Source organism: Eulemur rufifrons, chromosome 30 (assembly GCF_041146395.1).
Source record: "Eulemur rufifrons isolate Redbay chromosome 30, OSU_ERuf_1, whole genome shotgun sequence".
In the NCBI taxonomy this organism is placed as follows: Eukaryota; Metazoa; Chordata; class Mammalia; order Primates; family Lemuridae; genus Eulemur; species Eulemur rufifrons.
Genome location: NC_091012.1, coordinates 52,061,887 through 52,086,388, shown reverse-complemented (window position 1 = coordinate 52,086,388; position 24,502 = coordinate 52,061,887). Strand labels below are relative to the sequence as shown.

The following is a 24,502-nucleotide window of genomic DNA, read 5'->3' as shown; positions in this document are numbered from 1 at the left end:
AAGGGAGGTGAGTGACCAGAATTTGGAGCATATTGGTTGAATGTTCAGCTGCCAACTTCCTAAATACTGTGAGCAGCCTCTGAGAAAGTTTCTCTTAGAGTCTAGGGTTCAGATCGAATTAATTACCATCAATGGAACTCATCCCTATCTAGAAATACACTGTTGTTTCACTAGGGACATGCCACACCTCTTCTTGCACATATTTGTGGTCCTAAAGGGGCAGGGTGGGGATCAGGATAGCACAATGGGGGGCAGGGACAGAAAAGAATGTATGGTGCATGGGTCAGTGCAAATTCACCATGGCACCTGAAAACTTCTGTGATGTGCAGGGCCTATTCGTGATATGTCATCTCATGAAAGGAGACCTCCTTATCATTCTGTTTAAATGGCATTTCCTTGACAATTTTTATCTATACCCTATGAACCACAATTGGCACACAAAAACAAATGTATTGAGAATTCACATCTTTATTGATAATATAAGTGCAGAGGAGATAAGGGTAGCGTGGGCAGCATGGGCAGCATGGGCAGCCCAGGTGTCAGTGGCACCAGAAGAACCCATCTCCAATCTGGCTCCTGAAGCAGGATGGCATTCTAGGACTAATCCAACATTAGGACGATAACGTGATTCACGACAGCAGGTGGTGCATTATTGAGCATCGATGCCCTCCGATTTCTCCTACACTTGGCTCTTTTATTCTTAAACCAAACCTACAATAAGAGGGGAAAAGGTATTGGTTTAGTATATTGAACAGTTAATGTCATAGCAGAAAAAAACACAACGTGCAACTTTACATGCCATTGAGATTTTAAACTGCATCAGCAGAAGCTATTTCCTTATTGCTAAAATACCTTAGGGAAGTTAACACCATACTCCCTCCCTTCAGGTCACCCTTTGTGAGCACCAGCTATGTGCCCAGCTTTAGAATATACTTATTACTTTGTCTCCCTCCTCCTAATTTAATAGTTTTCAGTGTTTTCTTCCAGGTATTAGATGCAAGTCTGGCTTCTGAATTGTTCCAGGTCCTTGCTGTTAACTCAGTGCCTGGTAACAGGGTAAAGAAAGATCTGCATCCTGACAGTTGACCGCCAGCTGTCCAGCTGCCTCCTGCCCCCTCCTCACTAGGGACAGTTTCAATAGTTTCACCTTGTTTGTTAGGGAAGTTGGGCATGGTAAAAGTGGGCCCCATTTAAAGTCACATTGAGGGGAATGGTTCTCTGTTTTAAAAGCTCATCTTTAGTATAAAGTAAATAATCAATAGGAAGAAGCATGCTGTATTTTTAGACAGATTTCCTCCAAGGATGTCTAGGGGATCATTCATCTTCTGGTAAGGGAGGCCTAGACATTTTCTTGATATTTTAGCCTGTAGCATTAAGGAAAGTTGAGACTAACTCAACCCAAATTAACTAAAACTCTCAAAAGTCTTTGCCAACCCAAGAACTTAGGGGAAAGAAGTATGCCATTGTCACCAATGTCAATTGTGCATTCTCCAACCTGTTGTACCCTCCCATCCTTCCTGGGCTCAGGACAAGGTCAGCTCACTCTGTTCTAGCTACAGTGCCAGTATCCTGGACTGGAACTGCCTAGCATACTGCGGGACCCCCAGGCCTTGCTACTCAACCAGGAGATCCAAATCCCATCCCTTATTCCTAAGGCAAAAAGGTAGAACCAGCATTTTAGGAAGATGGTCAACAGCATGTGGGGGAGGGGCCATAAAATGGCTCCTCCCTAAGTATCTGCCAACAATTAAAATGCAAACAGACAAAACAAAAACCCTGTCAGTTAAACATTACTATACTCTCAGTGTCCTAGTTAATGGAATCTATATTGTATTTAATCCTTATGGAAGTCCCCAAACTAAAAATTTTAAGTGACACAAAGGGCCTTCTTCCCCTGCCTGATGCCTCATTTTCACTCTTGCATCTAAAGATTTGGGGTCTTTCTGCTGCGTGATTATATAGTCTGTAGAAGGCCAGTGTAATAGAGCTCATTTTGGGACGATTCAAATGTACCATTGGTCAAATCTCCATAAACATAACCAAAGTGCACAGTGGACTCATTGTAGTATATGCTGATATGAGGTCTGTATTTCCAATATTGGTTTCATAAAATAGTTCTATTTATATTTGCAAAAGCTAGGGGAGAAACCTTGTATTAAGTTTCTTGGGGAAATTTCATGCTGTAGTGTTTGGAAATAGATGAGAACATTCTGTCTTTCCCCTTATTTGTTTCTTACAGCTCATATTGCCGTCAGAATGCCATTGAGAAAACACTATGTAAACCGAGGGATGGGGAAAAGCAACTCACCAAACCTTAAGTTTTTCCTTTCCTCTGAGTTTGCCTTACCAGTCTGAGAAAGTGCTCCCAACCTCTTCTCAAATTTTCCAACATGAGCCAGGCCTGACTGTGGGCCCAGCTCTTGGCATTTAGGATGCCTGCACTCAGTGGCCTGCTTTGTTGGGCTGCTTTTCTGGACACCTCACCATCAGACCTGCTGTGCGTTTCTATATCACTGAACTCACACACGCACTTTACAGCAAAGCTAATAATAAGGTGAAGGAGCTCAGGAAATTTGAACCCAAATATGACTCCTTGGTATAAAGAGTATTTTGAATTAAAGGCCCTTCCAGATCAATAGGCATTGGAAGGGGCTTTCCCCCTTATCCGCATAAACCAGATAAACCCATCAAAAAGAACACTTGGCTTCTCTTCCCCTCCCTGTTATCTCACTATATTGCAGGCAAGAAGATCAAGAATGCAACCAGACCTGGTCCAAATCATTTTAAATATAATACCTGTCTCTCAAGGTTAATTTAATTTGCAAAGAGAATCATTTACACGTCAATCTGTTTCCCCTATCCATTCATCTTCCCTAGGAACCATTTATTGCCCCTAAACAGAATTGCCTATATTCCTCATCTCTCCCTCCCCTCTGAAAGGAAGGTATAAAAATTTCTGGACTTTATTGGGATACTGGGTAAGGTAATCAGTCTGTGATTCTCCCTGTGCACATGGCAAATAAACCTCTTTCTTTTATTAATCTGCCTTAATTGTGAGTTAAGCTTTCAGTGAACTTTGAGGGGAAAGGGAAAGTTCCCCCTCACCCCCACAAAGGTCATCTTGATTTTCTTTTTGTCCTTTTCTTTTCTTTCTTTCTTTTTTTTAAGAGATGGGGTCTTGCTTTGTTGCTCAGGCTGGAGTGCAGTGGCATGATCATAGCTCACTGTAACTTTGAACTCCTGGTCGTAAGGGATCCTCTTGCCTCAGCCTCCCAAGTAGCTGGGACTACAGGTGAGCACCACCATGCCTGGGTAAATCTTAATTTTTCTTTTCTTTTCTGGCTTTTTTTTTTTTTTTTTGCAGATATCATTTTGATACAGCTTATGGTTTTCTTTGGCCTCAAGTATGTCATCATTTGATTCCATGACCTACAAATTAGTCATCCCTGACTAAAGAAATGAAAAGTATTTGAAATTAACACAGGTACATATCTATCCTGAAATGAGGTCCACCTCCCCAAACAAATTCTATAAAACCTACCTCTCCAAAATAGTACCACCAAAATGGAAAAATAAACCCTTAGATGGATAGAAATTCCTCAAGATAGTACTCACTTAGGCATTTAGTAGTTTCATAATGTTGAATTTGTGTGTTATCTTCAAGGTCTATTTGGACCATATGTAATATTTTTTTAATCTTTTCACCCTTCTTAGGTCAACTGAAATTAAGTCATATTATTCTTTTGGTTTGTTTCATTCTTTAGACAAATTTCCAAAGCTTACAAATCTTTCCCCTATTCTAACCATAATTTGACTATTATAGCAATGTTTACAGGTTGACACATTAAAGTATTTCAGAAAATTAAAGTTTAGAGCTGCCACTCTATACTGCCTTACCCAAAACTTAAAAATAAAAGGAGGACCGGGCACTTAGACTTTTAAGCTATCTTCCTACATCAGTCTCAGTTTAACTAAACATACACTAACTAGTTCCTCATATAGTGTGTTCTGTTGGTGAATTACTCCCTCATCCCAATATTTATAAATTCATTCATTTAGCTAAGTGCTTATGCCTGGCTTTAAATAATTTAGTACGATTGAACCCTCTTATAATCCTGTTCCTCCTTGCATTAACTTGAATATTTCTAAGGTCAGACTGAGCCCCAATATGACCACACAGAAATGCTTCTTAAAGGATACCAGTGTAATAAGGAGTTGAACTTTACTTATTGGACATATGCATATACACTAGTACATACTTTATATGTATACAAGTATACATGTATGTGTGTGTGTGTGCATATATATATATATATATATATATATTTAATTTTGTACACAGAAATATGACAAGTACTTTGTTGTTTTATTTTCTCCTTTAGGAAATCATGTTCCCTAACTGGAATGGGAAATGGGAAAGAACCATAAGCTCGAGTTATGTATCCCATTTTCCACCCACAAAAATCCAAGTTCAAAACTTATTTGCCAGTGAAAAAAAGCAGTAAAAACATCAACTTGAGAACATACCAGAAGAAGCTATCAAAACTCTGAAGTAAGGTTTAGAATGGCTGTGTTGCCATATTGCTTTTTACAGGTTTACTGACCTGCACTCTTGCTTCAGTCACACCCATGCGTCTTGCAAGCTCCCGTCTGTGTAGAGAAAACCACAAATGTTTAGTATTTGAACTTGTGGATGAAATGAAATATAGTATTTACATTTCATGGTTGTTTTTAAATTTACTATCTCCCCTCACAACTCCCCCAAGTATATACTTTTCTGTAATTCCCAATTCCAGGCTTGATTTAGAAATGGTTTGCCCTCATCACAAAATTTAAAATGGTATTAACAACTCGGTAATCAAACTAAATAATTTTAATGCACTATTTTAATAAATAAAAATTAATGCAAAAATCTGCGATGAACAAATTATCAAAATTTTAAATAAAGGAAAGATCCCACACTGCAGTTGCATGACAGTACTTATTCTCCTTATTCCAATTCCAATAAAATTTTATTTATAAAAACAGGCCACCAGCACAGGCAATAAAACAAAAAATAGATAAATTGGGCTATATCAAAATTAAAAACTTCTGTGTATCAAAGGACACAATCAACAAAGTGAAAAGGCAACCCACAGAATGGGAGAAAATATTTGCAAATCGTATACCTGATAAGGGGTTAATGTCAAGAATATATGAAGATCTTCTACAACTCAATTAACAAAAACAAACAGATTTTAAAATGGGCAAAGGACTTAAAGAGATATTTCTCCAAAGAAGATATACAAATAGCCACTAAGCACATGAAAAGATGCTCAACCTCACTAATCACTGAGGAAATGCAAATCAAAACTACAATGAGATACCATCTCACACCCATTCAGATAGCTACTATCAGAAAACCCAAAAAATAATGAGTGTTAGTGAGGATGTGGGAAAATTTGAACCCCCACATACCGTTGATAGGAATGTAAAATGGTACAGCCACTATGGAGAAGAAGATGGAGTTTCCTCAAAAAAATTAAACACAGAATTATCATATGATCCAGCAATTCCATACCTGGATATATACCCAAAATAATTGAAAACATGGACTTGAAAAGATATTTGTACATCCATGTTTACAGCAGCATTATTTATAACCAAAAAGTGGAAGCAATCCAAATGCCCCTTCATAGCTGAATGATTAAAAAATCTGATACATATTATACATATATATAGATGTACACAATGTAATATTATTCAGCCTTCAAAACGAAGGAAATTCTAACACAAATGGATGAACCCTAAGGAAATTACGCTAATTGAAATAAGCTAGTCACAAAAATACAAATACTGCATGATTCCACTTATATGAGGCACCTAGAGTAGTCAAAATCAGAGAGTCAGAAAGTAGAATGGTGGTTGCCAGGGGCTGCAGAAAAGGGGCAAAGGGGAGTCCCTTAACAGGCATAGAGTTTTAGTCTGGCAAGATAAGAAGAGTTCTGGAGATCTAGTGCACAACAGTGTGAATATACCTAATGCAACTGAACTGCACACTTAACAAGTGGTTTAGATAGTACATTTTATGTTTACGTTTATTTTACCATAACTTAAAGAAAGCCCCCAAGCAGTTTTCAGACTTCATTCATGTAAACGCTGCATGAAAATATTTACTTTGATGCCCAGAAAACATCCCCCACCTAGTACAAAGGCAGGAGAGGACCCCCAGTGGCTTTTTGCCCGGGGGGGGGGGGGGGGGGGAAGGGGGGGCGGTGGCGGCCAACCCGGACAGAGAAAGAAGTCTCAAAATTAACCCAAACTCCCCGGAGAACTGGGCACTTCCTGAAGCAAGCCACTTACCTTGTAAGCACATCAGGGTATTGAGTATATCTGAAAGCATTTTCCAGCTCCCGAAGCTGCCATGCTGTGAAGTAAACACGCTGGTTTCGACGGCGGCGCCGGTTCCGGGGCTGTGGATCCTGCTCAGCAGCTTGGGCTGGCTCCTCCAGCTGCTCCTGCCTGGGCTCCTGGTCGCCTCCATCACCCCCGCCACTGCCGCCATCATCCTCGCCACTGCCGCTGCCATCGGGGTTCACATCTCCCTCGTGGTTCACATTTCCCTCATGGTTGATATAGGCATCACTGTCGATGTAGCCATTCGGGTCGATGTAGCCATCAGGGTCGATGTAGCCATCGGGGTCGATGTAGCCACCGGGGTCGATGTAGCCACCATGGTTGGAGTAGACCTCATGGTTCAAGTCGACCATGAGGCCATGAGCTCCTACACCAACATGGACACCTCCTGCTTCTGCTGCCATACCCAGAACAGGTCTGGCTCTTATTTCTACCTCGTACATCCCCAGGCAGTAGTAGCGGGGGTCATCACGGTAGTTGTGCCCACGATCCATGGCTGGAACGCCTCACTCCTACACAAACTCTGTGGTTTGGGGCCAGAGCTGTGGCCAGAGGGTGGAGCTAGTCCTCGGATTGATACTGGTTACAGGGGTTCTGCGGTAGGGTCAATGCCAAATCACTCCCCTTTAGACGATTCCTATTGGCTTTCTTTGTACCACCGGTTGCAGTGGGTGGAACTTGCTTAGGTGTGCAAGTGACCAGACATGCCCAAAAAATAGCCGCAGTGTGGAGAAGAAAGGCGCCAATAGGGGCATACGCATGTGCAGGATGGGGGCCCCAACTTACAGCTTTGCTGACTACTCCCTACTTGGGTGGAATGACTACCCTGAGGAAGGTACTGTGCTGGGTTGATTATAAGCTGATTTTGGGGTTGAAGGGGAGGAAAGTGGGGCAAGACCTCACACTGACCGTAGGGCTTCTCATGTAAAATTTTTTAGAATGTCCCATGGCCAGGCCACACATTGCATGGGTTAGTAGTAATTAAGCTGAAATAAGTGACTAGGGGGCTGCTTGCTCGGAGTTCCAGCAAGGACACTGAAAGCAGAGCAGTCATCCTCCCCTGGGTGCTGGAAGTGGGATTTTGAGGCTGGGCATGCTGGAAGAGGTCAAGAGCTACAAACCGAGAGCAGCAGAGACAAGGACATTCTGCTGTCCCAGGGAAAGGTAGTTCCCTGGAGTTCATTGGAGCATCTGTCGCGGTCCAAGCACTGACCATGAAGTTCTTCCCAGTCCTCGACTCCCAGGCTATGGTAACTGGTACCACCGTGGCTTCACCTGGGCTGAGGCTTCATGCCCCTGCAGACTCTGGGCTGCGATCTGCAGTGATCCTGGGTCGGGACAAGAGGTATATCCAGCAGCTGAGTCTGATCCTCTTGTGATGCCTGGTCCAGGTGACAACATGCCTGCCTCAGGTTCAAAGCATAAGTGCTATCCCTTAGACGCCCGCTATTGGCTTCCCATTAATAGTTTCCGCCAGTTGTGGTGAATGGGACCTGCTGGTGTGTGCATGTGTGCGAGCTAGGTCATAAAATGGAGACAGTGCTTGCAAGAAGGGTGCGGGTAGGGTGCGTGGGAGTGTGTGTACAGAATAGGGACTCCATGTTGCAGCTGAGATGGTCACGACCAACTTAGTGGGATGCCTGCCAGTTTGGGCATGGGCAGGGAGTGAGAAGTGAAGAAAAACCTCACACTATCCCTTGGAGAAAAGTTTGCAGATATCTTTAAAACCAGCCCTTCATATCCAGCAGCCAGTAATCCAGCATAGGCTAGTAATTAAGCTAAAATGATTTGTTAGGAGGCCACTTGCTTTGAGTATTTGCAATAATGCTGAAATCAAAGCCCTCTGTGCTTTTGGGAGCTCTGGGAGCAGGATCTTGGGGCTGGGTTTTATCAAGAACATAAGAAAGAACTCAAATGTCTTTTAGTTCATGTGACTTTGGAAACCTTTGATAATTAAAACTAGTTTTAAAATTGTTATGTGTGTACACACTGGGGACCCTCTGTCTCTGCCATTTGGGCTTTCATGCCATTTGGACCTACGACAGATCATGTATAGTACCATTTGGTTTGACATAAGATTCTTAAAAACTTCTCTGATGTAGTGTTCCTAGACTTGTGTTTGAAACTTCTTAAATTTCTGTTCTTGTACACATGTTTAAACTGATGGACAAATTACATCAAGAAAAGTTCAGAACTCAAATGGTCAATCTGCCACTAAAGAGTTAAAACGCAGTCTGTCAAGCTCTCTATCTTCCTTCTTTAAAACTGCAGTTGCTAGGTTATTGGTATTAAGGTAAAACTCACTGTCTATGATTTCACTAATTCAAGGATACTTGAAACAGCCAGTTCTCACTTGAAACTGAGGAAAGGGATAAAATTTGGGTTTCTCTTTTGAATAAGATTTTCATAGGATATAATAAGAATATTAATTCTAACCAAAAAAGGGGGGCATAAAGAGAGAAAATAAACAGATTAAGTTTGCCTCCTTATTAACTTGTATTTCATTTTGTCTATACTAGGTCTTATGATTATTTGGGAAGCAGAGTCTCCTCTCTATCAAAGAGTAAAAATATTTTTTTGCCTTTTGAAATCTTTTAATTATCAGTTTGGCTAAGTGAATGACTAAAGAAATGTAAAAAGGCGATGAATATAGAAATATATTTTTGGTAAGAAAGGTTAAACAGAAAGGAGAGCAAAAATATTGTATGAGCAAAGACCTTGTATGGAAATTTTTTTTTGTCCTAAATAACCGGTTATTTAAGAAAAGGGAAATTTAGGACAAAACAGAAGTCTTAAGTATGTTGTCGATAAGGTTCATAGAAGGGAATTTATGGAGGAATTTTCTATATGATCAACTTGGCTATAATTAAAAAAGGAAGCTTTTGGTTGAAACAACAAAGTTTTCTTAAAATATTAATTTGCTCTTAATGAAATTACATGAATACTATATTCTTGACATTTCTTGATATTTCTAAATTATTTAATATGGTCAAAAAATTTCTCATGCTGTTGCTAAGAGTCATTTGTTCCCCCATTCAAGGTACTAGTTTTTCTTGTTCACATTCTTCTATATTATACTGTTCACTCATGACCCTGGAAACACTCTTGCTAATTCAAGTGCCCTTTTTCATGCTTTGTTTTCCAGAGTCATGACAAGTATTGCATAAATAGCAACGTTTACCTGATATCTCCAAGATTTAAAACTATTGAATCCCACCTGGCCCAAACTTGTTAATCACTGTCAAAGCCCTGCTACTACAACTACAAACATCCTCCCTCTAGGCCCAGGGACTATCATGAAAGAGGCAGGTGTGTGAGATTGTAAGGGCTGATTTTGAGGGATGGAATTAGTTTACACTCCACATCTCTCCTAGGATACCTTTGTTTCTTAGCCCCTTTAAACTTATGTATGGGCGTTTTTTTCTCCTGTCATCTTTTGCCTCAATTCCCCATCCCCACTTGGTACTTACTTGCCAGAAATAGAGCTAATTCGACAACTTCTTAGGAAATATGCAAATACTCACCTTTCCCAACCTCAACCTCTTAATTTAAAGGGACCACAAAATTTACAGCCTGGAGAATGGATTTTACTTAAGGATCTTCAAGGACAAATAGGGCCCCTCCAACTGTCATAGAAAGGTCCTTTTCAAATAATTCTCACTACTCCCACTGCAGCCAAACTTCTGGGAATTCCATCCTGGATTCATTTCTCACAACTGAAACCTACTGATCTTCCATGAGCTCCCTGGAAATCCACCAGCCTACACCTGCCAGCCCAAGACCAATACCAGACTCTGATTCACCTGACAGAAGCCCAAAATCGTGAGCTTCAATAATATGCTGTGGTATATACAGTTTCTTATTGCCCTGGTCTTCCTGCTTATACTTCTCTTGTAATTCTATGAATGTCACCATAGCCCAGCTTACATCCCAGGCTGGTCTGTCCTTTGCCCATGCTGGGAACCTAATAATAACCTTACTTGTCTATATCTCCCACTATGGCCACTCCATAACATCTTTATTTGCCTACAGTCCAAGAGGCCCTCTAACTTCTCGGAACTGTGAACTCTTCTTTCCATGTGTGGCCTTAATTTTCTTGTCTAACACCTCTCCTAGGACCCCTAACGGCTCTTCTTTTGGCACTCACTTTCGGACCCTATATTCTCCACTATCTGGTAACATTCATACAAAACCAAATTCAGGCCCTACCTATTTCTCTCCATCAAAACCTCCATTCTCCCTCTACTCTTGCTTTTAAGACCATCCATTTTAAACACCTTTCCCTTAATGATTCAAATAGACTCTCTCAGGCAGGGACATCCCATGACCCTTAGGCAGCAGGAAGAAGCTACCAAAGAACAGACCTCTGTCCAAGTACCCTAAATTCCAAGTTTATTAATAAGAATATTAATTTTAACCAAAGCCGATGGGGGAATGAAATGGCAGCTTTTCTAATAAACTAGCTAACAGAGAAAAATATAAACTACTGAACTCACTGTCTCCAAGATTTTTTTTTTTTTGAGACAGAGTCTCACGCTGTTGCCCAGGCTAGAGTGAGTGCCAGGGCATCCGCCTAGCTGACAGCAACCTCAGACTCCTGGGCTCAAGCAATCCTCCCGCCTCAGCCTCCCGAGTAGCTGGGACTACAGGCATGTGCCACCATGCCCGGCTAATTTTTTCTATATATATATTTTTAGTTGGCCAGATCATTTCTTTCTATTTTTAGTAGAAATGGGGGTCTCGCTCTTGCTGAGGCTGGTCTCGAACTCCTGACCTCGAGTGATCCACCTGCCTCGGCCTCCCAGAGTGCTAGGATTACAGGCATGAGCCACCACGTCTGGCCCTGTCTCCAAGATTGACGGCAGGTACATTAACCTTAAACTCATTGTTCTTGAGATTAATCACCTGTCTTTTAAGATTAATTAAACTCCTGATGAGCATGTGTTCACAGCATTTGAGAAGAGCTGAACACACAGAAAAAAGGTGTAAATCCTCCTTTACATTCACCAGACCAGTCCTGCCAGATAAGACTGTCTCCAGGTGAAGGAAAAAATAGGAGAAACAGACACTGTGACATCTTACAGCTGTCTCCTGTTAATCAGCCTACAACAATAAACTTTTCTTTACCCCACTACAAACCCCAATAAGATGCCTAAAGCTACTTGATCTCAGTGCCAGCACTCCTCCTTTCTTTTACTCTTGTGCTATGCCCATTTTCCCTCTCTCTGGGAAAAAGTACAATAAACATCATACTACTTTCTATCCTAATCTTTGTGTTGAGATTCTTTCTCCACTCAGGCCATGAGCTTCTCACCCTAACTTTACCCTAACATTGGTAACTCTGGAAATCATATTCCCCTCCACCCTGGTCTCAGGTTCATTGTTCCTGTTTTTTTTATTTTTTAATTTTTTTTATTTCAGCATATTATGGGGGTACAAATGTTGTTAAGGTTACGTATATTGCCCTTGCCCCACCCAAGTCAGAGCTTCAGGTGTGTCCGTCCCCCAGACGGTGCACACCAGACCGATTAGGTGTGTATATACCCCTCCCCCTCCCCCTCCCATCTGCCCGACACCCCGATGAATGTTACTACTATATGTGCACCTAAGTATTGACCATTTAAAACCAATTTGATGGTGACTATATGTGGTGCTTTTTTCTCAATTCTTCGAATACTTCACTTAGTATAATGGGCTCCAGCTCTATCCAGGATAATACAAGAGGTGCTAGATCACCATTGTTTTTTGTGGCTGAGTAGAACTCCATGGTATACATATGCCATATTTTATTAATCAACTCATGTATTGATGGGCACTTGGGTTGTTTCCACATCTTTGCAATTGTGAATTGTGTTGCTATAAACATTCTAGTGCAGATGTCTTTTTTATAGAATGTCTTTATTTCCTTTGGGTAGATACCCAGTAGTGGGATTGTTGGATCAAATGGTAGTTCTACTTGTATCTCTTTGAGATATCTCCATATTGCTTTCCACAGAGGTTGTACTAGTTTGCAGTCCCACCAGCAGTGTATGAGTGTTCCTATCTCTCCGCAACCATGCCAACATTGATTGTTTTGGGACTTTTTGATGAAGGCCATTCTCACTGGAGATAAGTGATATCACATTGTGGTTTTGATTTGCATTTGCCTGATGATTAGAGATGTTGAGCATTTTTTCATATGTTTGTTAGCCATTAGTCTATCTTCTTTTGAAAAGTTTTTGTTCATGTACTCTGACCACTTTTTTTTTTTTCTGACCACTTTTTGATAGGGTTGTTTGATTTTTTTCTTGCTGATTTTCCTGAGTTCTATATAGATTCTAGTTATCAGCCCTTTATGGGATGTGTAACATGAGAATATTTTCTCCCATTCTGTAGGTTGTCTGTTTGCTCTCGTGATAGTTTGCTTGGCTATGCAGAAGCTTCTTAATTAGATCAGGTCTCATTAATTTATTTTTGTTGTTGCTGTGATTGCTTTTGGGGTCTTCTTCATAAATTCTTTGCCTAGGCCAATGTCTATAAGAGTTTTTCCAACATTTTTTTTCTAGAATTCTTTTTTTTTGAGACAGAGTCTCACTTTGTTGCCCAGGCTAGAGTGAGTGCCGTGGCGTCAGCTTAGCTCACAGCAACCTCAGACTCCTCGGCTTAAGCGATCCTACTGCCTCAGCCTCCCGAGTAGCTGGGACTACAGGCATGCGCCACTATGCCCGGCTAATTTTTTCTATATATATTTTTAGTTGTCCATATAATTTCTTTCTATTTTTAGTAGAGACGGGGTCTCGCTCTTGCTCAGGCTGGTCTCGAACTCCTGACCTTGAGCGATCCACCTGCCTCGGCCTCCCAGAGTGCTAGGATTACAGGCGTGAGCCACCGCGCCCAGCCTAGAATTCTTATAGTTTCACACTTTAGGTTTAACTTTGTTATCCACCGTGAGTTGATTTTTGCGAGAGTTGGAAGGTACAGATCCTGTTTCGGTCTTCTACATGTGGCTATCCAGTTTTCCCAGCACCATTTATTCAATAAGGATTCTTTTCCCCAGTGTATGTTTTTGTCTACTTTGTCAAAAATTAGATGGCTATATGAGGATGGTTTTATATCTGGGTTCTCAGTTCTGTTCCATTGGTCTATGTCTGTGTTCTTGTGCCAGTACCATGCTGTTTTAGTTTCTATAGCCTTGTGGTATAGCTTAAAGTCTGGCAGACTGATGCCTCCCAATTTGTTCTCTTTGCTTAAGATTACTTTTGCTATATGGGTTCTTCTCTGTTTCCATACGAAGTGTACAATTATTTTTTCTAGATCTGTGAAAAATGATGATGGTATGTTAATAGGGATTGCACTGAATCTGTAGATCACTTTGGGTAGTATAGACATTTTAACAATGTTGATTCTGCTGACCCATGAGCATGGTATGGTTTTCCACCTGTTTACATCCTCTGCTATTCCTTCGTCATGTTACGTAGTTCTCCCTGTAGAGGTCTTTTACCTCCTTAGTTAGATATATTCCTAGGTACTTTATTTTCTTTGTTGCTATTGTGAAGAGTATTGAGTCTTTGCTTTGGTTCTCAGTTTGACTGTTGTTGGCATATAGGAATGCTACTGATTTCTGTACATGGATTTTGTAACCTGAGACTTTGCTGAATTCGTTTATCAATTCTAGTAGTCTCATAGCAGAATCTTTGGGGTTTTCTAAACATGAGATCATATCGTCCGCAAAGAGGGATAGTTTGACCTCTTCTGCCCCCATTTGGATGCCCTTGATTTGCTTCTCTTGTCTGATTGCTCTGGCTAGGACTTCCAGCACTATGTTGAATAGAAGCAGTGATAGAGGGCAACTTTGTCTGGTTCGAGTTCTAAGTAGGAATGTTTTCTGTTTTTCCCCATTTAGTATGATGTTGGCTGTGGGTTTGTCATATATGGTCTGTATCATTTTCAGGTAAGTCCTGTCTATGCCTATTATGTTAGGCGTTCTTATCATAAAAGGGTGTTGAATTTTGTTGAATGCTTTTTCTGTATCTATTGAGAGGATCATATGGTCTTTGTTTTTGCTTCTATTTATGTGGTGAATTACATTTATAGATTTGTGTATGTTGAAACATCTCTGCATCTCTGGGATGAAGCCCACTTGGTCGTGATGGATTATTTTTTTGATAAGCATCTGAATTTGTTTTGCTAGGATTTTGCTCAGAATTTTTTCATCTATATTCATAAGGGATATTGTTCTGTAGTTTTCCTTTTTTGTTGTATCCTTTCGTGGTGTTGGTATCAGGGTGATGTTGGCTTCATAAAACGTGTTGGGGAGGATTCCTTCCTTCTCAATGTTGTGGAACAATTTCTGTAGGATAGGCAGCGGTTTTTCTTTGTAAGTCTGGTAAAATACAGGTGTGAAACCATCTGGTCCGGAACTTTTCTTTTTAGGAAGCTTTATTCTTACTGCTGATTCAATTTTGGGACATCATATTGGTTTGTTCAGGAAGCCTATTTCTTCCTAATTGAGTCTAGGGAGGCTGTGAGTTTCTAAGAAGTTGTCCATTTCCTCCATATTTTCCAGTTTATGTACATAGAGGTTTTTATACAATTCATAGATGATATTGTGTTTTTCCATGGCATCAGTTCTAATTTCTCCTTTTTCATTCCTGGTGGAACTTATTGGAGTTCTTTCTTTTCTGCTTCTCATTAATCTAGCCAGAGGTGTGTCAATTTTGTTTATTTTTGCAAAGAACCAACTTTTTGTTTTATTAATCCTCCATATAGTGTTTTTATTATCAATTTCATTTAGTTCTGCTCTGATCATTGTTATTTCTTTTCTTCTGCTGGGTTTGGGTTCAGTCTGCTCATCTTTTTCCAGTCTTTGAGACGATTCTTTAGACTGTTTATTTGTGATATTTCTGTCTTTTGTATGTAGGCATTTACGGATATAAATTTTCCTCTCAAGACTCCTTTAGCGGTGTCCCATAGACTTTCACAACGTGTGTCTTCCTTGTCATTTAGTTCAAAGAATCTTTTGATTTCCACCTTGATTTCCTCCTTAATGAAACAATCATTCAGCAGAAGGTTGTTTAATTTCCATGACTTTGCATAGAGATGAGAGTTTCTGTTGGAATTCATTTCTAATTTATTCTGCTGTGGTCTGAGAAGATGCATGGTATGATTTCTATTTTTTTAAACTTTTTGAGACATGCTTTGTGGCCTAGGATATGGTCAATCTTAGAGAATGTCCCATGAGCTGATTAGAAAACTGTATATTCAGTAGTTTTTTGGTAGAATGTTCTGTAAGTGTCAGTCAGGCCCATTTGTTCTAGAGTTCTGTTTAAGTCCATTGTTTCTTTGTTCATTTTCTTTTTGGAGGATCTGTCCTGTTTTGTCAGAGGGGTGTTGAAGTTCCCAGGTATTACAGTGGTGCTGTTTACCATTTTGTTTAGATCAAGTAGGACTTGCTTCATGTATCTGGGTGCACCTGAGATAGGCACACAAATATTTAGAACTGTTATGTCTTCTTGTTGAACTGTACCCTTCACCATTATATAGTGACCCTCTTTATCTTTCGTTACTTTTGCTGATTTGAAGACTACGTTATCTGAAATCAGAACCTCCACGCCAGCTTTCTTTGGCTTCTGTTTGCTTGAATATTGTTTTCCAGCCCTTCACCTTGAGTCTGAATGCATCCTGTGGGTTAGATGTGTTTCTCGAGGACAGCAGATACTTGGCTGTGTATATGTATCCATTCGGCCAGCCTATATCTCTTTAGTGGGCAGTTCAAGCCATTAACATTTACTGAGAGAATTGATAAGTGGGGCAGATTTCTGTTCATCCTGTTGAGCTGAACTTTGTTACTTTGTTTTGTCTCTTGAGCCTTTGTGATATCTGGCCTTTGACTGTTAGCTTTTGCATGATTTTACATTTGTGAGTGTTTATTTTGCTGATCCATGTGTAACACTGTTTTGAGTACTTCCTGGAGGGCAGGTCTTGTCTTGGGGAATTCCCTCAGTCTTTGTTTATCTGAGAAGGTCTTTATTTCTCCTTCATATACAAAATTTAGTTTCACAGGGTACAAGATTCTAGGTACAAGATTCTAGAATCTCAAACAAGATTCTGTTTGAGAAGAGTGAGAATGGGGCCCCAGTCTCTTCTTGCTTGTAAGGTTTCAGTTCAGAAGTCTGCCGTTATTCGGACGGGTTTTCCTTTGTAGGTTACCTGCTTCTTTCACCTTACAGCTTGTAGGAGTGCCTCTTTGGTCGTTATTTTAGTCAGTCTGATGACTGTGTGTTGTGGTGTCTTCCTGTTTACGATAAATCTCCCAGTAGTCCTTTGAGCTTCTTGCACGTGGATATCTAGATTTTTAGCAAGGCCTGGGAAGTTTCCTCCATTATATCCTCAAATACCTTATCCAACCCTTTTGTATTTTCTTCTTCACCCTCAGGGATGCCTACAATTCTCACATTAGGGCTCTTCACATAATCCCACATTTCTTTTAGGCTTTGCTCTTTTCTCCTATTTCTCCATTCTACCTCTGTGACTGAATTATTTAGTTGAAAGGTGTTATCTTCAATCCCTGAGATTCTTTCTTCTGTTTCATGTACTCTGTTCTTGAGGCTTCCCACTGTTTTTTTTTGTAATTCCCTGAATAAATTCTTCATTTCCAGGAGTTTGGTTTGATTTTTCTTTACTATTTCAATTTCTGTAATGAATTTTTCTTCCAAGTCCTGGATATATTTTTTTGTGTGGTTTCTTTGTGTTGGTTATCCATTTTTTCTTGCACATCATTGAGTTTTCTTACAATCTATGTTTGAAATTGTTCTTCTTTCATTTTATTTTTTATTTATTTATTTATTTTTTTTTGAGACAGAGTCTCACTTTGTTGCCCAGGCTAGAGTGAGTGCCGTGGCGTCAGCCTAGCTCACAGCAACCTCAAACTCCTGGGCTCAAGTGATCCTCCTGCCTCAGCCTCCCGAGTAGCTGGGACTACAGGCATGCGCCACTATGCCCGGCTAATTTTTCTATATATATATTTTTAGTTGTCCATATAATTTTTTTCTATTTTTAGTAGAGACGGGGTCTCGCTCTTGCTCAGGCTGGTCTCGAACTCCTGACCTTGAGCGATCCACCCGCCTCGGCCTCCCAGAGTGCTAGGATTACAGGCGTGAGCCACCGCGCCCGGCCTCTTCTTTCATTTTAGTGTTCTGAATTTGGTTGATTTCTATTGCTAGAGAGCTGGTGTTCTCCTTTGGGGGTGTGCTTTCCTTTTGGTTCTTCATATTTCCAGAGTTCTTTCGTTGATTTCTTCCCATCTGGATCAGCTGTTGCTTCTTGCCTTTAGAGTTTAGTTTGGAGAATGACACGCACTGTTTAGTCTGTCAGCCAGTAGGTGGTGTTTGTGGGTGAGATTCGACCACACCCTTTATGATGAGTCAGTAGATGCAGTAAAAGAGTATGCAGAATGACCTCCCTGTCAGTAGGTGGCACTTGCTGGGAGGGGCAGGCTGCAGTGCTGTTTGCGGGTCTTATAAGCAGCTCTGGTTCCTCTGGAGAGGCACTCTAGTGCCTCTGGTGGTGGGTGGCACCATGGGGCTTCCAGGTGTGTCCTTATTCTGCACCTCAGTGGGGGCAGGTCAGAGAGTGAGTCTGGGCAGAGCTGGGTTGGGTGAGCCTGCCCTCAAGCTCCACAAATGCTATTAGCTGGGGGGTCAAAGGTCTGTTCTCTGCTTCTGGCCAAAGCTGCCAGGGAGGGGCTGAAATGGCCCCACTCAACCAAAAAGTCTGTGTGTGGGGGGTGGGGCTGTCTCAGACCTGCAGTCTGGAGCAGGCCTCTCTCCTTTCCACCCTCCCCTATTCTGCAGTTTCTCCCGGGCCTCTGCCAGCAGGCAGGACCTAAAGCCAGCGGATGTTCCCTTGCTGTGATGCAGGCTGGGAAGTTACCTGCCCAGGATGGCAGCCTGGGCTCTTTGCCCAGTGTTCCCATGGGAGGAGGGTTGACCCTCAAGTGTGCTGATGTGCTCCTGAAGGCACACACACCTCAGTACGCTCGTTCACAAATATCCCTTCTGTGTCCCAGGGCAATGCATTGGAGACCTAGGTGTATGGGATGTGGTCTGCAGGCCTGTCCCCTGTGCCCTGGAGATCAATCCCTGACCCTGCCAGGGAGAGGAGTGCTGGTCTCAAGTCACCCACGGGGTTCCCCAGCTGGACTGATATCTCTCTGCCTCATTATTTGCCCTACTTTCCTGGAGTTCAGGCAATTAGTGCCTGGGAGGGCTGGCAGGTAGGGAGCTCAGTCTGCGTACCCCTCAGTTTGCTTTAGGGCCCCAAAAGGAAAGGTCCCATTCCTTGGAGATGCCTCCGGGTGGTGGCTAAATTGTCTCTCTCGGCAGCTGTGGGTAGGGAAGGGGAAGGGTAGAATGAAGCAATATGGTGCCTGTCAATCGGCTCATGTCTGTGGCCCGGGAGGTGCCCCAAGGGAGGTGGGAGCCTGGTGCCCTGTACACAAGAGGCTCACCACTCACTGGCGGTGGCCGTCTCTGGGCTGGTGTTGGCAGGTCTCTGCAACCACTCAGGCCCCCACCAGCAGTCCGAGATGCAAGGCAGGGGAAATTTAACCACTCCACCTACCCTTGTTGCTGGTCTCCAAGCCTCTCGGAGGGCCTTTCTCCTTCCAGTTCTTCTCTGCAACTTGTTCTTGTGGAGTCTCCTGTAGTTTCAGGCACCCTTCTTTCCGACCTTTGTCCGATCTGTGTTTGTCTGCCTGTTTTTTTTTTCCACTTTCTTCTATAATCTGTCTTTCTTGTAGAGACACTCTGGTTGGTGGTTTTTCTCAGTCACCATCTTGCCCTTCCCTGTCCATTGTTCCTGTTTGCTATGTGTTATTTACTTGTTTAGTGACTTTTGTAAACTATTATTGTAAAGTCTGTATTCTTTGTTTTGTGTGACTACTGAAGTCTGTGTTCTTTACCTTAGATGTGAGCCGGTGTTTTGGCAGAGTTTCCTTAAATGCCTGGAGCCAAAGGGAAAAGAGAAAGAAAAGAAGAAAATGCTCCCCATTCTTTGCAGATTAGCTGTGTGTTGGTATAATCCTTCAGTGCTTAGCAAGACGGTTTACAACTTTGTGGTAGCCTTCATTTCCTGCTTGTGTGGAACCTGAAGATCAGCCAGAGGTGAAATCTTAGACACTTCTCAGGTCTTTTCTGAGCATGGTTCTGGCCTTGGGCATGTGTGTGGAATTCTTGGTTACAAGGTATATGCAAGAGGTTTTTAAAAACCTCTATTCACCCCTGTATCTCCTTTCCTATCCTCTTATCTTTTTCAGTCTGTCTATGACTGTTTTCCAACAGCCCTCACGGCTGCAGCCAATACTTGTCCTTTCAATAAATGCCACCCTGGACACTGCCCAATACTGGGGAATGCTCTGATTCAGGCAAAACATAGAGAAGCCCTTGTGCCATTACATCAGGGATGAATAGAAAATCACAATTCTTTGTGATTAATGTCTGTATTGCTCCCTCTGGCACTAGCAACCTACATCAGGAGTGTAGGCTGCTGTTCTTACAGTTGCTTCTGATCTGAGAACTACAGGAGGTAGGCAGGCAATTTCAAATGCAATAGTGCGCGCGCGCGCGCTCGCTCTCTCTCTCTCTCTCTCTCTCGATGGGTCTCACTCTGTTTTCTAGGCTGGAGTGCAGTGGTGTAATCATAGCTCTCTGCAGTCTTGAACTCCTGAGTGCAAGGGATCCTCCCACCTCAGTCTCCCAAGTAGCTGGGACTACATGTGTGTTTTCTTTGTTGTTAGAGATGGGGTCTCATACTGTCACCCAGGCTTGAGTGCAGTGGCCTGATCATAGCTCACTGCAGCCTCTAACTCCTCGGCTCAAGCCATCCACCTACCTCAGCCTCTGGGGCCACAGGTACATGCCACCACGCCCAGCTAATTTTTCTTATTTTTTTGTAGAGACAAGGTCTTGCTATGTTGCCCAAGCTGGTCTTGAACTCCTGGCATCAAGTGATCCTCCTGCCTTGGCTTCCCAAAGTGCTGGGATTACAGGTGTGAGCTACTGCACCCAGCCTGAATAACATTTTTTAAAAAGAGAGTCAAGTGGCAAACAGAGATAGGCAGAGTGTTTGGGCAGGAAGCTGGATAAGCTAGGGGAAATGATCAGTGGGGTCTGACAGAAGGACAGTATTTCAGACAAGTGTTGTGCATGTAACTGACTTTTTCCTATTGGGCTCCTTTTCCTACTTGATCCTGTTCCTCCCATGAGTAACTTTCAATCTACTGGACACTGTGTCTTCCACTCCAGCTAACTATATTTCCTGCCACAATGACACTCATTTGGTCCATTATCTCTAAAAATGACAAAATTTCTTGTAGGCTGATTTGTAACTTCAATGGGAAACTTGAGCCATCACTAGACTGGCTCACCTAAGACCTTTCCCTTCCTATGAGTACTGCTCCTACTTCCTTCTTTTAGCATCTTTACCTTCCGTTCACTTTCCTTAAATCCTTTGGTCCATCTGCCTTCAACAGCCCTACTTCTTCTATCGCTCTATCCATCCCTGCCAGACCCTTCCTTTCCCCTTCTAGCCCCTCAACTCCAGAGGGTCATTATAGGTTTAGACCTTGTAACCTCACTAAGGGCTGCCAAGGGGCTCAGGGACTCTGAAAGCAACCACCTGAGGCTGAAAAAGCTCATTGGAATCAAAATGGGTTTTTCATCTCCTCAGATGTTTTTGGTGTCACTCTGACAGCTGCTTGGTGTATCCTTAGTCTCTCACCCAAAATTTATTTCACAGCTTCCATAAGATTACATATTAGGGCAAAGAAAATCTTAAATTCACACCCATAAATATTGGTTGGAAGCTTTGGCCTTCAAATTGAGCAGGTAATCTCAATTTGTCCCATCAGCCAGAAACACTCTCCTAACAAATATACTGAGTGGGGCAAACATGCAAGCCAATTCTTTTATATGCACTAGTGAGTTTTGCATTTGTGTGCTTATGCCTGACCCATGGATAAAATTTAGAATGAAAGCTGTAAGATCTCTTTTTGTGACTGTCTCTATGTTTAATATGCACACATATCATGTAGGTATGTTACATATATGTGATATTTTCCTACCCCTGGATGGTATTACCAAATTAATTTATAAAACCCTTTATAGGAACTCTATTCTAATTGGCTTTAAACTACCTAAGTGCTTATTATATAAGTCAAATATTCCTAAAACTCCCAGAATTTTTTTGAAAACCTAAACATCTAATACATCGGATATGGAGAAACAAGTATTTTTTATAAAAACGAACCCAAATGTTTTAAAATTCCAAGTTCACATAATTTAGGCAAGTCTTTGTCAAACAAGACTGGTTTGATGTTGATTTAATACAAACAGCTAAGTCTTCTGACTTACTATTAATTATAATACAAACATATACTTTAATTCTATTTGGGTATTTTCTTCCTAAACTTATACAGGTTTACTAGTCAAACAAGCTAATATTACATATACTAGATATTTCAGATTGTGAAAAATATAAATTTGAGTTTAATCAAACTGAATCATTATTCTGACAAATTTTATTTCAACAATAAGTATGTTTTACATGTCTGCTTAAAAATACTTTCCAAAATCTCTTTGGTAACTTACAACTTTAGACTTATGCTAAATTAAGTAATTGATATTCATTACGTATCTGGATCATTTCTAAGTAATAAAATACTAAACATTAACTGATAAGTATAGGTTAGTAAGTTGAAGTTTATATACTTTTTGCATATTCTTCTTTTTTTTTTTTTTTTTTGAGGGACAACGTCTTGCTCTGGCCCAGGGTGGAATGTGGTGTTCTCAACATAGCTCACTGCAACTTCAAACTCATGGGTTCAAGAGATTCTAATTTTTTCTATTTTTTGTAGGGACAGGGTCTCGCTCTGGCTCAGGCTGGTGTCAAACTCCTGGCCTCAAGCTATCTTCCTGCCTCAGCCTCCCAAAGTGCAAGGAGTACAGGCAGGAGCCACCACACCCAGCCATACTTTTTGCTTATTCTTATATGACACAGAAGGGCTAAATATATTTGGCTCTGTAAATAAATACAGTAGTCTCCCATTATCCATGGGAGATATGTTCCAAGACCCCCAGTGGATTCCTGAAACCATCGATAGCATAGAACCTGCTTGGTGTCAATTAGAACACATTTCTGTTCATGCCTTCTACCCACTAATTTAATGCCTTTTTCATCTTAACTAAGCACTTATCCCACATTGTGGCCATAACTTTTGCAGTTTGAGGTATGACAGCAAAACTAGCATGAACGTCTTTTTCCTTCTTCACAATTTCATAGATAGAAGATTCATTCTTACTGTAGATCTTAGCAACGTTAGCATATGATTTTATTTCTTTCCTTAAGTCAAGAACTTTCACCTTTTCACTTAAAGGAAGCACTTTATGGCTTCTCTTTGGCATATCCAAATTGCTGGCATCACTTCTCTTGCCATTTGAGGCCATTATTAAGTAAAATGAGGGTTATTCGAATGCAAGCACTGCAAAATCATGACAGTCAATCTGATAACAGAGATGGATACTAATTGACTGATGGCGGGTAGCATACATGGCAAGAATATGCTGGACAAAGGCTAGATGGCATGAGATTTAAAACTTATGAATTATTTATTTCTGGAATTTTCTATTTAGTATTTTTTTGACCATAGTTGACCACAGGTAACTGAAACCATGGAAAGTGAAACCTTGGATAAGGGGTATTACTGTATGTTCTTTTTTTTGCCACATTGAAACATTGTATTATATCTATAAAACTTGTGAGATGTGCCTTAAGATAAGGTTATTAGTCTGGTGCAAAATGCTGCTATATAAGACAGTTTACAATTATCTAATTCCTAGCTATTCCTGTAAAATAAAAGTTACTGGTCAGAAATTATAATCAATATATATAAATAAAAATATTTGCAAAGGTATATAACTTTTATGTAATGTATGACAAATATGTTCCTTGCACAACCCCTATAGAAGAACTAAAAGTCTCACTCTGTATGATGTCTGGATAAAGTGTCTGAAAAAACAAATAATTTGTTAAGATTTGCTTATGATCTATCCTGGAGAATGTTCCATGTGTCTTTGAGAAGAATGGGTATTCTGCTGATTTTGGAAGGCAAGTTCTGTATATGTGTGTTAGATGCAATTAGTCTATAGTGTTGTTCAAGTACACTGTTTCCATATTAATTCTCTTTTCTTTAGAATAAACACCTTTATTATATTAGCTATGAAAGGAAGGAGGAGGATTTATTTGCCTTTCAGGGCTTCAATTTTCCTCATAACTCCAGCTCCTTGTCCTCTAGCACATAGCCATCTGCTCAACCACACTGACTCGATCTTGACATAGTGCACACAAGAAGCTTGCACTGCTGGCACTGCTCCTCCAGAAGCTTGCTGGTTTTGGCATTCTTTTTCCTTTCATCATATTTCTTCTGAATTTTTTTATCTTTTTTTTGTTGTTGTTGTTTAAAATCTCTTCCCCCTTGGGAGTCAGCTTGGCCGCCTTCTCGCGGCCCAAGGGCAGTGCATAGTGAGATTCATATCACTGTCAGTATGGTGCGCTGTCAACGAGTAATATGCAGTTCTTCACTAGGGTCTTGGTGCAGACTAGCTCATTATTGGATGCATGGCAGACATCAGTGATCCCTGACTCTTGCAAGTACAATGCTCCAAGGCCCAGGAGAAGCTCCCCATGTCCAGCTTCAGGGCACAGTATTTCTTATTACTTCTCTGCACACAGCCTGTGTGTATGTGGCAGGGGCCAATCTTAGTGTTGGCAGTGGGGTGTCCTGGCTCATATTTCTGCTTTTTGTGGTAGGGCTTTCTCTTTTCCCTGATTTTGGGGCACTTGTGCCAGTTGTCCTGAGAGATACCCATTGCTTGGTGCTGGGTTTATGCGACCGTGCTCACAGCTGTGGGGCCTGGAAGGGTCCTGCTGGATGCCAAGCCCCTCTTCTTATTGATTTTCTGTCTGGATGATCTGTTCATTGTTGAATGTGGGGTACTAAAGTCCACTACTATTATTGTATTGCTGTTTATTTCTCTTTTCAGTTCTGTTAATATTTGCTTTATATATTTAG

The 24,502-nt window shown here is 41.3% G+C and overlaps 1 protein-coding gene and 1 pseudogene across 1 annotated transcript; both read right to left on the bottom strand.

The window, feature by feature from the left end:
- Positions 1-600: 600 nt before the first annotated feature.
- LOC138378890 (rhox homeobox family member 1-like) lies at positions 601-6,890 on the bottom strand. The gene is made up of 3 exons (XM_069464202.1): positions 6,343-6,890; positions 4,605-4,650; positions 601-711 (listed from the first exon to the last, which is right to left on the bottom strand). The coding sequence occupies exons 1-3, from the start codon at positions 6,888-6,890 to the stop codon at positions 601-603; spliced, it is 705 nt and encodes a 234-aa protein (XP_069320303.1).
- A 16,779-nt stretch (positions 6,891-23,669) lies between these two features.
- Positions 23,670-24,299, bottom strand: LOC138378071 (small ribosomal subunit protein eS8 pseudogene; annotated as a pseudogene).
- Positions 24,300-24,502: the final 203 nt, after the last annotated feature.